Source organism: Leptonychotes weddellii, chromosome 8, assembly GCF_054177405.1.
Source record: "Leptonychotes weddellii isolate Sample4059 chromosome 8, ASM5417740v2, whole genome shotgun sequence".
Taxonomy (NCBI): Eukaryota; Metazoa; Chordata; class Mammalia; order Carnivora; family Phocidae; genus Leptonychotes; species Leptonychotes weddellii.
In genome coordinates this window covers 27,153,441-27,168,148 of record NC_138376.1, presented here as the reverse complement: position 1 = coordinate 27,168,148, position 14,708 = coordinate 27,153,441, and the positions used below count along the sequence as shown (strand labels likewise).

Sequence of the window (14,708 nt, the reverse complement as noted above, 5' to 3'; positions counted from 1 at the left end):
GTTCCTTGTTTTCCTTTCTCCTGTGGAAAATAGCAAATGTGTTGCTGTTTGACAGGCTCCGGGTTCTCCTCACTGTCTCTCTCTCCCATTCTTTTGTTCGATAAGGATTTCCTGAGCAACTACGATGTACCAGGGCCTGTGCTGGTGACTCGGGATGCAGCAATGAACAAAACGCAGGCCCTGTCCCCACACAGAGCTTACAACAGACACACAAATAAGACAGGGGAAAACCCAGTAAGCACACAAACAAATAGGGATAACCTAATTTCAGGTGGTGGTAAGAGTTACAAAGACAAATAACAGAGAAGAAGGGGCTGGAGAGGGACAGGGTGGTATTTTAGATGAGGTGGTCATGGAGGGCCTCTTTGAGGAGGCGAAGGTTGAGATGAGCCCTAAGGAAATGAGAGAAGGAGGCATGCTGGTATCCAGGGCAGGAGGGCTCCAAGTAGAAGGAACAGTGAGTGCAAAGGCCCTGAGGTAGGAGCATACTTCATGTCAAGGACAGCAGGGAGGCTTGTGCTGTTGGAGCTGTGTTAAGAGGGGCGGGGTGGGGGGATAATTCAGGAGATGAGATTAGGGAGGTGAAGAATCCAGAATGCATAGAGCCCTGTAGGCCATGGTAAGGGCTTCAGCGTTACTCCGAGTGAAACGGAGCCAGCTAGGAGGTGAGAGAGGTAAGTAACATGATCAGATTATTCTCGAAAACAAGTGGGTCACTTTATTGCATTTGATCACTCATTGACTCATCGCTCCACAAGTATTTACCGAGCACCAGTGCCAGGCCCTGCTCAGGTTTGAAGGCACTGATTCACACACGGTTGCACCCTCTGAGAGTGTCCCCTACTTTGGAGCAGTGAGCAAGGAAATCCTACCACCCTGGGCTACCGATGCCAAGCCTGTGGGAGGGGCCAGGGTCTGTGGGCACCAAAGGGGCGCTCCTGGCACAGCCTGGATGACTCACAGGCCATGCGCCCGGGATCAGTTCCTGCTCCTGTGGGACCGTTCCTCTTTCCTTGCAGGATTAGCGTGTGGCCACACTGCGGGGCCTCGAGATATGCCCACATGAAGTGTGTGATGTGCACAGACAGGAGGCACTTGAGCACAATAAACACCACCTCTCTCCTCCTGGTCCCTCTTCATATATAAGTCACTGTGGCCATCAGAGCCCAGGATCACAGGGAAAGGGGACTTCTCCCTCCTCTGGGCAAGCTCACGGTCAGATTAGCCCTCCAGCCAGCCATTCCCAATCTGCACATCACAAGAAATTTGGTACTAATTATACCAAAGTTTGGGACTTATTTACTTCTTATGATTTTATAGTAAATTAGAGCTGATTCATGGCTGTCCCTATAATTAGATACCCCTCTGACTTGCATTCCGATACACTTTGAGTGAGAACTGGGTGGGGTCATAGCTTGGGAAGAGGAAAGTTCCCAGAACCAGTAACCCATTTTGCCTCCCCTTGGGCACCTGTGGGAAAGAGTCGAGAGGAGATGCCCACCTGGCAGGGGAATCAAGTCTCAGAGCCGCTGTTGAGTGCATCTTTATTGTGCTTGATGCTGTGGCTTCTCTCCTGGCTTATTTCTCAAGGTGTGTTCCACAGAACACTGGTTCTCTTGCATGGATTTTGGGAGCCCGTCTCAGAGAACCCCAATGGCACTTTAGGGTATTCAAGGCTCTGATAAGTCCTGCAGCAAATAGACTGGTTTAACTTGGTTCAACCCATTGTTTCCAAAGATTTTTGACCGTGGGGACAGTGTGTGTGTGTGTGTGTGTGTGTGTGCGCGCGTTTAGCTGTAACACTGTTACCAAGCAGAACATGTTGTCTTGGGACTTTAAGTAAAGACAATCTCCCTGGTTCCCAGGCTAACACAGATTCTGAGGCCTGCTCCCAGGAGGCCAGAGGGAGGGCCTGGAGTTTGGGAACTTCTCAGAGGAGATGGGGTAGGAGAGGTGGAGACCTTCCGTTGCTCTGGAAAGAAGGAAGGGGCGTGCCACACTGGGAAGAGTAACCACAGAGAAGAAAGGAGGGCGTTCAGAAATTCACAGCTCCAAGGTTGACTTTGTATTCCCTTGTTGGGCTGAGAGGTATGTGTGTGACTGAGCTAGGGGAGGGCAGGCAAAGAAGGGAGAGGTCCCTGAAAGGCTCTCCTGGCCTCTGGGCCCCCACCCCAGCTGCAGCGGTCTCCTCCCCTCACCCCCATTCGCTCCCCAGGCCTTCAGGATTAAGGACCTGGGCTGTCATTCTCTGGGTCGTTCCTCTACACACTTCTCTGCCTTTGGAATCCCTTTACCGACCTCTTGTGTCCTCACCTCAAATGTTCCTGAATTAATAAAAATAAAATGATGATAATGGTAAGAGTAATGACCAACACTCAAATGCACTTACGAAGCAGCAGGCATTCTTCTAAACACATTATATGTGTTACGTTTATCTTTATAACAACCCTATGAAGAAGGTGTGATCATTCTCCCATTTTCCAGATGAGAGAAGAGTCATAGAGAGGTGAAGGGACTTGTTCAAGGTCATACAACTAGGAAGTGGTAGAATCTATAAGGATCTGAGTCCCAAGGTGGAATGGGAGCATCAATCTAGTTGCCATTTTAGTTGCTGTGTCACCTTGGCTGGGCCACCTGCCCTCTCTGGATCTCAGTCTCCCCACTGGTAAAATGGAGGGGACAGGCTCTAGCGTCCCTAAGGGTCTTCCCACCTCTCTTGACTCTCAGCCCTCTCTCCATCAGCCTATCTTCTCAGACCCCCGCCAGACCCCGCAGGCCTCCTGGGGCCCTTTCCTGGAGGGGCTGGATGCCCCGGCCACACCCCCAGGGTGCCTGGCTGCCAACGGCCTTCGGAAGAGATCCCTGGGCCCCGCCTGGAAGTGGCGGGAGAGGTAGAAGCAGAGGTTGGGGCTGATGGCACAATTGGAGTAGGACAGGATGGTACAGAGGCTGGTGCCACGAAAGCCACCGGCATGGCAGGGAGGCCACCCACGGCTGCCACATAGCCCAGCATGGAGCAGGGCCCCCACATCAGCACAAAGACCACCAGCACCACAAGGATGAGCCCTGTGTTCTCCTGGTGCTCCTGGATGCTCTCCCCTCTGGGGCCACGAGGCTGTGTCCACATGAGCCAGCCCACGTGGCTGAAAGAGCAGCCCAGCCCGCACATACAAGGCAGGAAGGCCAGGCTCCCAGCAGGGGTAAGTAGCAGGAGGTCTGGGCAGGGCTCGGACGCAGGCCCCGATTCCAGCTGCCCCCTCCTGCACCACCACACTTTGGAACAGCCAGGTGGGCAACGACACGGCGAGGCCCAGGACCCACATGGCCCCACAGAGCAGCAGGCGGGCGCCCCGGCCAGCCGGGAGGGCCACATCAGCCGGGCCACCGCCACGTGGCGCAGAAAAGCCGTGGCCACCATGCTGTAGAAGGTGCAGAACGCGGTGGCGCTGTTGGTGGCCCGGCTGGTGATGCAGATGACAGGGCCCAGCCACCAGTCGGGCCGCAGGAAGCTCAGCGGTAGCACGGGTACCACGCAGGCCAGGAAGAGCAGGTCGGACAGCGCGATGTTCACCATGAGGCTGGTGGTCAGGGCGCGGAGTGGCCGGGAGGCGCCTGAGCTCAGGGCCGCCAGCAGCAGCATCAGCCCGTTGGCCCGCAGCCCCGCCAGCAGGATGAGGCCGCAGAGCCGGCGAAGAGCCGTCGGGGCAGTTGCTCGGGCGCGGCTGTGAGCCCGGCGGCGGTGAACGTGGCCTTGGGCTCCGCCCCCGCTCCATGCTCCCACTCCGGACACACAAGGACAGTGTGGAAACCAGCCCGAGGCCACCTTCCTCTTTCCCTGGAGAGCCCCCCTCCTTTCACAGCCCCCTGCATCCAGTGGGGGCCCTTGCTGGGAGTCAGTCACGTGAGACCTCACAACAACCCGACAGGACGGCCTCGGTCAGCGCCCCAGGTTCGAATCCAGACTAGGCTACTTAGGAGCTCCGTGACTTTGGGAAAGTTACCCAGTTTCCCCACCTCAGTTTCCTCAACTGTGAAGAAGGAAGGAAATAAAATAAAACAGATGTCAACATAACTGCTACAAAAGGGTGAGGTGCAGGTAATTTTCATTTTCCTCTTTGTAGTTTATTTCTACAATTTCTGCAGGGAGAAGAAATTGAATTTGGGGTGTGTGTGTGTATTTTTTAGATTAATTTATTATTTATTTATTTAGAGAGTTGGGGGAGGGGCAGAGGGAGAGAAGCAGACGCCCTGCTGAGTGCAGAGCCCGATGTGGGCTTGATCTCAAGACTCGGAGATTGTGACCTGAGCCGAAATCCAGAGTCGGACGCTCAACCGACTGAGCCACCCAGGTGCCCTATATATATATATATATTTTTTTTTTTTTTTTGAAGAGAGAGACACAGTGAGAGAGGGAACACGAGCAGGGGGAGTGGCAGAGGGAGAAGCAGGCTTCCCGCCGAGCAGGGAGCCCGATGCGGGGCTCGATCCCAGGACCCTGGGATCACGACCTGAGCCGAAGGCAGACGCTTAACGACTGAGCCACCCAGGCGCCCCATATATATATGTATTTTTTTTTTTAAAAAACAAAACCTTGCCTGCCTATGAAACAGGCAGATATTAATTTGAGGTTCAGCAAGAAGATGGATATGCAGGGGCTTTGAGAAGGTGTGAAGCCCCTGTCAGGGGTTCCCAAGCTTGTCTGCACAGTGGGATCACCTGGGAAGTTTCAAAAATACTAATCCACAGGTCCCACCCTAGGGACGGGATTTAGCTGGTCTGGGCTTTGGCATTTTCGAAAGATCCCAGAGGACTCTCCAGGGCAGAGCAGCTTGCCCTCTCCAGCTGTGCTGTGCTGGCTAGCTGGCAGGGGCTGGGGGAAGAGCCGCACTCCAGCTTCCTCCTCACCCTCACTCCATCCTACATGCTGAGGACATGGGGAGCCCCCGACTGAGAGGGGTCAGGCTGAGAAATGGGGTCTAGACATCCCCGAGTCAGCCCAGGGGCCAGTATCTCCACCTGCCACCCCACAAACCAGGCCAGAATCCCTAGCTTTCCTGGGACGAGACTTGCCCATTAACTCAATAAATAAATATTTATATAAATATTTACCTTCCTATAAGAAGCCCCCTAACTTCGTGGTGAAGCTTGTGGCTGCTGGGGCCTGGGTTCAAAGCCCCGCTGTACCACTTTCTAGCTGCGTTGACTGTGGACAAGCTACTTATCCTCTGTGCCTCATTTTCCTCATCTGTAAAGTGGGGATAAGCAAGCCCCATCTCCTAGGGTTGATGTGAGGATTAAATGGGGTAGGACAAGTTAGGTGCTCAGAATAGTGCCTGGCACGAAGTAGGTGCTTTATAAATGTGGGCTGTTAGGTCCTGCCCACCCTCAGCTCCAAAAAGCTCTCTCCCCTAATGCCTCTGTCCAGGCTCCATTTTGTCCCCCTGCCCTCCCCTTCTCACTCTACATCCTGAGCCCCATCAGCCCAGTCTGGCCTTCCTTTTCTTAATCAGCCTCAAGCTAAGGTGTGACCAGAGCCCCCTTGGCAGACATGCCCTGAGAACTCACCACTTGCCTGGAAGTTCACTCTGAAATCTACCTTGGGTCCCTCCTGCTGCTCTCACGTGCATCGTGCTGCTCTGAGGTTCCTGGGCCCTGCTTGCTGACTTGGGGGCCTCTGACACCAAGCAGGGCTGGCGGCCCCTCCACAGCTCTGCTCCGCACAAAAGCTGGATCTTGCCAGAGAAAGCTAAGAGACGGTTCTGGGCAGGTGTGCGGTCCCTTCTCACACCCCACCTCTAGGGAACCTGAGCCGGCTGCCCACAGCTGGGGCAGAGCTGAGATGGGAGGGGCAGGCCTGGGGGACCCCTTCAGGTTCCCCGAAGGACATGGGGGGCTCTATCTGCTCTACTGGCTCCCCCAGGAATCACACCCTGCTTACCTGCCTCATTAACTCGCTGGCCTACAGGGCAGAGATTTTGGGGCCTGCCAGGTCCCCAGACCCCAGAGAGAGCCATTAGCAACAGCAGGACCGGCCCCCCCACCCCCGCCCGTGGCCAGGCATCACTCACTCCAGCCCACCTCTCCCTGTCTGTCTGCCTGTCTGTCTTAGAACCTACTACAGCCTAGAAACTGCTTAGAGCAAGGGGAGGCTTGTGGGCTGACAGAGAGGATCCAGGAAGGGAGAAGGTAAGAAAGAATCCGTGAGGGAGGCCTGTAAGAGAACTAGCTGATCACGAAATCATCCTGCATATTGACTAGAGGCTGAATGGGGCCCATTAGGGCATCTGATCCAACCTCAGGCTTCTGATGCTTGAATCTTTTCTACCTTGCCTCTTGGCAAAGTGTCACCCGACTTCCCCTTGTATGCCGCTAACGACAAAGAGCTCACTGCTGCAGAGGTGTCCCTTTCGGAACTGAGCAGGAGGGTAGGGGCAAAGACTGGAGACTGATTAAGCCAGTCGGAAGGCTCTGTCTTCTACTTCCTGCCCTCTCTCTCTCCTGCAGTCTCTCGCTCTGTACCTCTTTCTCTCAAACTGTCTCTGCTTGTCTCTCTGTGAAACTGGGGTTTCCTCTGATTCCCCAGTACTGAGTGATTACTTGTCAGAGTCCTGCACGCGCCGGGCTGCAGGACGTGGCGAGCATCATTGCGGTTAACAGTAGGATGACAGGGACAATAGTTGCAGCAAATGTACATGACAGAAGACAGTCCAACAATGAGGGGCCATCTCTCAAAGCAGCCTCCTTAAGGGCACTGAGGACCCCAGCCCGGCTTATAATGGGCAGCCACCTTCCAGGAGGCGAATGGTAGGCGGTTCTGGGAACTCCAACCAAAGCTCCAAAGGGGAGCCCATGAGTGATCTCAATCTAGTTTCTCCGCTGCTCCGCAGGCCCCCCCGACCACCCCCCAGCCACACCTCAGGGCAGAGGGCTGCACCAGGCAACATCACGACATTAGAGCAGGGTCTTGGGGAAAGGGAGTGGGGTCGGGGCTCAGGGAGACAGGGGTAATAGGGCCTATCAGGGGCCATCGAAACACTGCTCTTCCTCAGGAATCGGATTCTGCTCGGAGGAAACTTGATGCTCGCAAACAGGTGGTGAGTGAGACAACGTTCACGAGCTTCGCAGGCACGGAACAGTGGGACTGCTTTAATAAAGCGTCTCATAATGAACAGGTTGCAGCACTTGGTAATCAGCCCCAAAGCAAGCTCCTCGGAAAGTTTCTTTCCCTCCCTCCCTGTGACACTTAGTTATATTTCGCATTATGTAAGGAATACCCAGGTGTTGCAGAAGATCTAGAAATACAAATACATATAAAAAGAGCAATAACACCCCCACACATTCACCCTATGATTTTACCCCACAGAGATGTGTGGCCAATAATATGGTGTGTTTTCCTTAATTCATTTTTGACTTTTTCTTTCTTTTGAAAGTTTTCACCACCACCACCACTACCCACCACCCCCTCAAATCCTTCAGCGTGCAAAGGGCAGCCTTAGCACAGCCCCTGCCCTGGGATCCAAGTCCTGACCTGAGGGGGATTGTCCTGAACTTCCAAGCTGGCCATCTCTGTCATGGCTGCATCCTGGCAAGGTGGGACAGGAAACCCCAGGGGTGGCTGTCCCCCCACCCCTGGCTGGGCTGGAGGGTCAGAAGCAGCATTCAGCTCTCTTCTGTGGCCTCTTGGGGGTCACCTCCACCAGTGAGTCCTTCAGGCGGTCCTCCTGCATCTTGAGGGCCCTGTATGATGACACCAGACATCAGTCCTCTGTCTCCCCTTCCAAGGGCAGCAGGGAGGGGCCCGTGGGTGCAGCTGTGGGGCTGGGGGATTGCGCTCCCCGAGCTTCCTCTCTTCCCACTTCCCCTGCCCTTGCGCTGCATCCCACACAGCACCCGAAAAATGGGGCCATGGAGACTTTGGTCTTCTGTCTCTTTCCTAGCATTCTTTCCAGCCTCCTGTGCGCCAGACACTGTGCAAGGGACTCTGAATAGGACAACGAAGCCGGCATGTCCTTGCCTCGAGAGATGAGGAGCCAGAGAGAGAAGGGGCCATCAGAACCCAGGAATGAGGAAGCACACAGAGGGACGTGTCCTCGAAGGTCGTCGAAGGAGGAAGGAGGCAGTGTCAGAGCTGAGACCAAGCAGTGGAGAAGCGTTCGCTAGCAGCAAGGGGAGGTGCATTCCCGGCAGAGGGCAAAGGCTCAGTGAGAGACAGAGAGCTTGGGGGTTGGGGAAATAAAAGAAGCTCATTCATTCATTCACTCATGATATATTTACTGAGTGCGGACCACTGCGCCGCCGAATCACAAAGCCTAAAGACTGGCCAGAAAGAGGCCTCGAGGCTACAGGGGTTCAGGGCCCCGGGGGCCTGGAAGCCACATTCAGGAACTTGGGCTTTTGTCCTAAAGCAAAGGGAAGCTGTTGAGCAGTTGTCCATCAGAGGACATCACGGAGTGACCAGGTGAGCCGTTTCGCAGACTCACCCTGGCTGCTTTGTCACAGAAGGGGCTTCCAGGTCATCTAGCCTAGGACCCCTTCCACCTTACTCATTTCCTTCATTCATTGGGCTCCCGGTATGTGTCAGGCCCTGGGTGTGCCGGGAGGGGGCTGGACAAAACAGACCCGGCCCTGCCCTCCTGGAGCCACAGCCTCGGGCAGGAGGCAGCCCCCAACTGGGAGCCGGACAGATGCACGCATAATTACAGTTTGTCCAGAAGGGCTTTGAAGGACACAAACAGGGGACAGGGATCCAGAAGAGTGGTGGGACGGAGAGTGGTCAGGAACGGCCCCTCTGAGGGGCTGAAGCTGAGAGAGTGAATGCACATGTGTGTGCGTGGGGACCGGACCTCCAAGATGAAGGCCATTTCCAGGCGTTTGGATGTTATTCTAAATCTAGTGGAAGTTGGGGCACCTGCCTGGCTCAGTTGGAAGGGCATGTGACTCGTGATCTCGGGGTCATGAGTGGGAGCCCCACATTGGGTGTAGAGATTACTTAAGTAAATAAAGGAAAATAAAAAGTTGAAAAAAAAAACATCTAGTGGAAGTGACTAGAAGGTGGAGAGCAGGAAGGTGACCCTCTGTCTCACTGCACTGCGCAGATGAGAAAGCAGGCTGAGGCTGAGAGAGCTCGCGAGCCTTTCAGGAGTCAGCGGGACTGGTAGAACTGGACTCAGACTCTCCGCACAGTGCTTTCTCTCCTTCTCTCTGTGGCTTCACAGTGCTTCCTCAGAGCGGGCCTTCCCTTCCCACAGGAGGGCTCTGGAGGCTGCCCAGGGGACTCTGGGTGGGGGGCAGCGGGCGGCACTCACCGGGCCAGGTTCACCACGGGCTCCAGGATGTTGTGACCCAGGGCAGCGCTGCACTCTCCAAAGGAGATCCCCAGCTCCTGCAGGCAGACAGGGGTGTGGGGGCCCTGGGAGAGCCCTCTGAGCGCCCCGGCCAGCCCTGGTGGTCTAGCCAGCAGACAGAGCCCCACCCAATGCACCCCTGGGCCAACCCCGACGGGGGGGGAGGGTAGGGGGAGGCAGCCCCGCCCCCTACCCCCCCCCCCGCGCCCCCTCCCCGCGCTGGCCACCGGTCAAAGATGCCACCCCGGCGACTTTCCACAGCCCTCGCTCGGAGTGATGGTGGGAAGCCTGTGTCCCAACTTGGAGAAACGTCCCTTGGGGACATTTTAAACTGTTAGTTATGCTTTTTTGATTTCAAAAACATCAAAAAATTTCAGCTGGGGAGGGGCCGGAATATTGGAAAATACAGTATGCAAAAAGTGTAAGAGCAAAATATAAACCCCTCCTGTTAGCGTTTGATATATATTTCCATTCTGTTTTATGGAACCCTTTTCCTGGAGGCGAGTGGGCTCCACATCATCGCGCTGTGGGATTAAACCCCCGGAACCGGCTGCCCAGGCAGGCCCCGTGGAGTATGGGCAACCTCGCAGGGTTCAACCCAACCTAAACCCCGGCTTGCAGCTGCTCTTCTGAGTCCACATTTCATTGTGAGCATTTCCTCCACGCCCTCGGACATTTTTCCGGGACAGGATTCTTAATGGCAAATGCCAGCCTCTCACATGAACCTCCACAACTTAACCACCAACTGCTGCCAAATGTTTGTTCTTATAAATAATGCTGTGAAGAACATCCTCATATAAACATGCTTGATTATACATTATACGCAGGTATCCATTATGCTATTCTCTTAGGGATTGTTATTTCTGATTCTTTCCTTAGGATAAATTGCTAGAGGAGGAATTACTATGTCAAAGAGATGAGCCACTACATTTAACCGGGGAAAAAAAACCCGCCAAGCAGGAGCCACAATGATGACCTCATGACTCTGAGAAAGGAGAGGAGAAAGGGAAAGAAATACAAGATGGAAATGCCTAGAGGGGCTGTGGCAGAGGTGGGGTAAGGAGTTTCTGGAATGTGGTCAACTTCTATTCATAAATAAATAGTATCCACTGTCTGCTGGTGGGGCTTTTGATGCAATCTTGCCAGGGAAGAATTTGGGTCCTAAGATAGAATAAATTAGAAGGAATGTTCTGTTAATTAGAGACTGGAGAGAAAATTCAGATTTGATTGGGAATTTTAAGTGAAGCTTTTAAAACTTTTTTTTTTTTTTTACTCTGAAGATATTTTTATATAGGTCAGAATGTTGTGTGGGGATCTGCTAATTCAACGTGAGGGTCAGTGTCATGCCCGCCGAGACAGCCTTATGTTTGGGCCTAAGAACAGGGTGGGTGGGAGGCGGAGGTGGCCAGGCTACTGTCCACTCTGACCCGGCCTTTGGCAGGGCAGGGGCAGGAACGGGCAGTGAGTCCTTCTCAGTTGCCCAGGCCAGGGGGACCTGTTCACTACCCTCCAGGGAGGGGTCTGTCCAGTCCAGGCTGGGTGGGGGGGTTGATGTCCAGGTGCTCACCTGGGCCAGTTGCTGCCCAGCCTCGATGGGCACCTGCCGCTCCTCCTCACAGTCCATCTTGTTTCCCAGGAGAAGGATGACCACCCCGTCGGGCCCTGATTCCTGCGTATTGAACACATGCCCTCAGCCACACATGTTGAGGTCCTGCTCTGCTGTGCCAGGCCCTGGCTGGATTTGGCCTTGCCCTCCAGGAAGCTGACAGGGTACACACCCCCTCCGCCGCCTTTCCATGTCACACTCACTCCACACCCTTCCCCCACCCATGACATCTTCCCTTCAATCTACAGTGAGTCTGCCCTTCCTTTCTGCCTGCAAACGTGTCACCCATTTTCCAAGGCCAGCCTCAAACCTGCCTCCCCCAGGAAGCCTTCCAGGATTGTTCCTGCCCATGCTCCTCTCTTCTTGCCTGTGCTGAACAGCCCAGCGCTTGATTACACAGGCTGGCTTGGCTCATTTCCTAATGGTTTCATGACGACGACGACGACAACGATGACGACGACTAGCTTCTGTTTACTGAGTGCTTACTATATACCCAGTGTTGTTCTGAAGGCAATTTTATCAGTTAATCTTAATAACTGTATGTGAGAAGTTGGAAAATTGAAGTTCAGAGAAGTTAAGTCACTTGTCCAAGATGACAGAGTTGGGGCAGGGTAGTTGGGATTCAAACCTAGGTCCTGTCAGACTCAGAGCCCAGCCTCCTTCATACATTACCTTATCTCACTGCTTTTGCTTCTCTTCAACTAGACTAGAAACTTCCAGAGAGAAGACAACATGTCTTTTTTCATACCCCTCTGCTGTGCACTAGCACATACTAGTACATACTGCAGAATTTCAGTATATATGTCTCAATTAAGTACATGGGGGAAAGAACTAGAGATGTGTGGACAGAGGAATTGTCACCTAGAGTGGTACGAGACTTGCATTATCCCCAGGCGTTAAGAAGACATCACCTAGCTGCTGTATACAGGAAAGAAATGTTCGGAGGATAAAGGAAGTAGTTTGTTTTGGAGGCTGTACTATGTGGTTGTGGTTTCTTCCTATGACTATGCTCCCAGCTCATCCAGCCACATGCCCTCAGTGGGTCACATCACCCACATGTCTGTCGTGTCATTTGTAATCCTGGGAAAAAAGGGGGCATGGGCAGGATACAAGTTCCCTCTTGACTCCACAGACCGGGGCCAACCCCAACAGCCATCTGCAGGTGGCTACGATGGCCGCTTACCCGGAGACAGTCCAGCCAGTAGCGCACGTGGGCGAAGCTCTCCTGGGAGGTGATGTCGTACATGAGTACCACTCCGTCAGCCTTGCGGAGCAGCTGCCGCGTCATGCTGTGGTACCTGCCCAGACAGTCTGCGTGAGGCTAGGCCTGGTGGGTGGACCCCTCGCCCTGACCTCTCCGGGCCTCAGCTACTTCATGCACAGAGTGGGAGAATTAACTTTTCCTGCCTCAATTGCTTCCTACAGAGAGTGTGCATACAGCAGTATGATTGTTGAATACGTAACAGTTCTCATGGTTCGAGCTTCAAAAGGTATCAAAGAGTACCCAGTGAAAACTCTATCGTGCCCCTCCCCCTTTCCCAGTTAATAAAATGTCTTGGGGTCATCTGGGTGGCTCAGTCGGTTAAGCGTCTGCCTTCGGCTCAGGTCATGATCCCGGGGTCCTGGGATCAAGCCCCGCGTTGGGCTCCCCACTCAGTGGGGAGCCTGCTTCTCCCTTTCCCACTCCCTCTGCCCCTCCCCGCTCATGCTCTCTCTTTCTTTCTCTCTTTCAAACAAACAAATAAATAAATAAATAAAATCTTTTAGAAAATAAAAACAAGGGCGCCTGGGTGGCTCAGTTGGTTAAGCGACTGCCTTCGGCTCAGGTCATGATCCTGGGGTCCCGGGATTGAGTCCTGCATCGGGCTCCCTGCTCGGCGGGGAGTCTGCTTCTCCCTCTGACCCTCCTCCCTCTCATGCTCTCTGTCTCTCATTCTCTCTCTCTCAAATAAATAAATAAAATCTTTAAAAAAAAAAAAAGAGAAAAAAAAGAAAACGTCTTGGAGATGTTTCCCCATTGGTGCATAGAGTCCACAGTCTTTTTTTGTGACTTTATAATATTCTACGGATTGTGCAGTTAGGCTCTGACTGACTGGGCCACCTGGCCTCCTGGTCAGACCGTTCCCGGTGCTTCTCCATATGAACCATGCTGCTGTGGACATAAGCCGCTATTACAGTCAGGGATGAGTTTATCAGCAGAACGAATTTCTGGGAGTGGGGCCGCTCGGTCAAAGAAGAGGTGCCCTTTAGATTTCGATCGCTACTGCCTACCTGGAGAGTGGCGGGCCGGCGTTTTCAGAAGGACAGGAGATCAGGCAGCTGTCCCCTGGGGGCCACGTTGGGATGCTAGGCCAAGGGGCCCCCGGCTCTGCTGCCCCTCAGTCAGCCCGCTGGAGCCTGGCTCCTCTCTGCCTCCCCGAACTCCTCAGTCCTTAGGGGGTTGGATGCCTTTTTGGCCCCTGGTTGCCTCTTGCCTATGTGGAGTCTTCAAGGTCAGGGCTGCCCTCCATCCCTCTGCGCCTCAGGCTTACCCCCCGGGACCCTGATACCACGAACGGGGACAGTGCCTGTCACCTCTCCTGGCCAGCCGTGTCCCAGAGTTGCAGCACGAAGCATTTGTTGTCCACCAGCAGAGTTTTGACCCGAAAATCCACTCCTAGGACACACAGAGCTGGGTCAGGCCTGCTTCTAAGTTACCAACCAGGACTTCCAGCCCAAACCTGCGCCCAGGATATACCTGTCCCCGACACCAGCCCCTCTGGCTGCTGGGCTTCCTTCCCCTCGGCTCTCCAAATCCCATCCACACACAAGGGCCCACATCCTCCAACAGGCCTTTCCTGACCACCTAGCCCGTGGGGTTCACGGTCCCCGCTGCACTCCCACACCCTCATGCTCAGTGCCGATTCAAGGCACCTTGCATTGTTTTGACCTCTGTGAATATAGCTGTCTTCCCAACTGTACAGCAATCGTTATTCCTCAGGTCACTCAGGAGAACCAGGGTCACTATTTTGTTTTTATAATACTCCCTGTTTCATTCCTGATTATGGCATGGCTCTTCCCCCTTCAACCAGACAGCAGGGTAGAAACAGGCAGCCCAGGAAGGTGGGGGGAGTGCTGGCTTCGGGGATGACTGATTGCGCTGGGAGCTGTCCACCCTCTGCCGCTGTAAGGGCTGTGTGACCTCAGGCAAATCACTTTACCTCTCTGAGCCTCCCTTTCTCATTTGCAAGGTGACAGTTTAAAAAGACCCACATTGGGGCACGTTGAGCATGCAACTCTTGATCTCAGGGTCGTGAGTTCAAGCCCCACATGGGATGTAGAGCTTATTTGAAAATAAATAAATTTTAAAACTATCTGTAAGAAAAAATAACAATAATAAAATAAAAAGGGCTACATTGCAAGGTGGTTGGGAGGACTGAATGACTCATGTTTGAGGTTTGGCCCAGGGGTGCTTGGGAGGCGATCATTTTCATCATTATTCTCATCTCCCCGAGGCACAGCCCTTCAAAGTTCACAGCCCCCCACCTCGCTGTGGTCATGCCTCCAGACCCTTCCTGTCCCTGAAAATATGAAGGTAATAGTGAAATCCCAGGAGGGTTTAGAAGCTTTGGGGGTGCACCTTCCTGACAACCCCCAAGGAATTCCAGCAGAGTAAGGAGTGATGAGAGGGACTTCTTCTCCATCCCCACTCCCTTTCCTAAGGAAGCCCTGAGGATGCAGAGCCCACCAGAGGCCCCAGACCAGCTGGGGGGGGGGGG

General features: G+C 53.9%; 1 protein-coding gene and 1 long non-coding RNA gene across 4 annotated transcripts in view; one reads left to right on the top strand and one right to left on the bottom strand.

The window, feature by feature from the left end:
- Positions 1-3,721: 3,721 nt before the first annotated feature.
- Positions 3,722-8,233, top strand: LOC145722993 (uncharacterized). Its single transcript, XR_014147632.1, has 3 exons — positions 3,722-4,096; positions 4,211-4,349; positions 7,938-8,233. It is a non-coding gene; the product is annotated as an uncharacterized LOC145722993 (long non-coding RNA).
- Positions 7,119-14,708, bottom strand: part of RAB44 (RAB44, member RAS oncogene family) — a 34,106-nt gene continuing 26,516 nt past the window's right edge. For 2 of the 3 annotated variants that reach the window (XM_081828100.1, XM_081828102.1), the window contains 5 exons: positions 13,525-13,606; positions 12,134-12,248; positions 10,912-11,013; positions 9,306-9,382; positions 7,119-7,737 (listed from right to left, as the gene is read on the bottom strand). In XM_081828100.1, coding sequence (XP_081684226.1) covers positions 7,647-7,737; positions 9,306-9,382; positions 10,912-11,013; positions 12,134-12,248; positions 13,525-13,606 — 467 coding nt within the window. In that variant the 3' untranslated portion in view covers positions 7,119-7,646. The remainder of the gene's footprint in view (positions 7,738-9,305; positions 9,383-10,911; positions 11,014-12,133; positions 12,249-13,524; positions 13,607-14,708) is intronic. The other variant, XM_081828101.1, reaches the window with a different exon arrangement.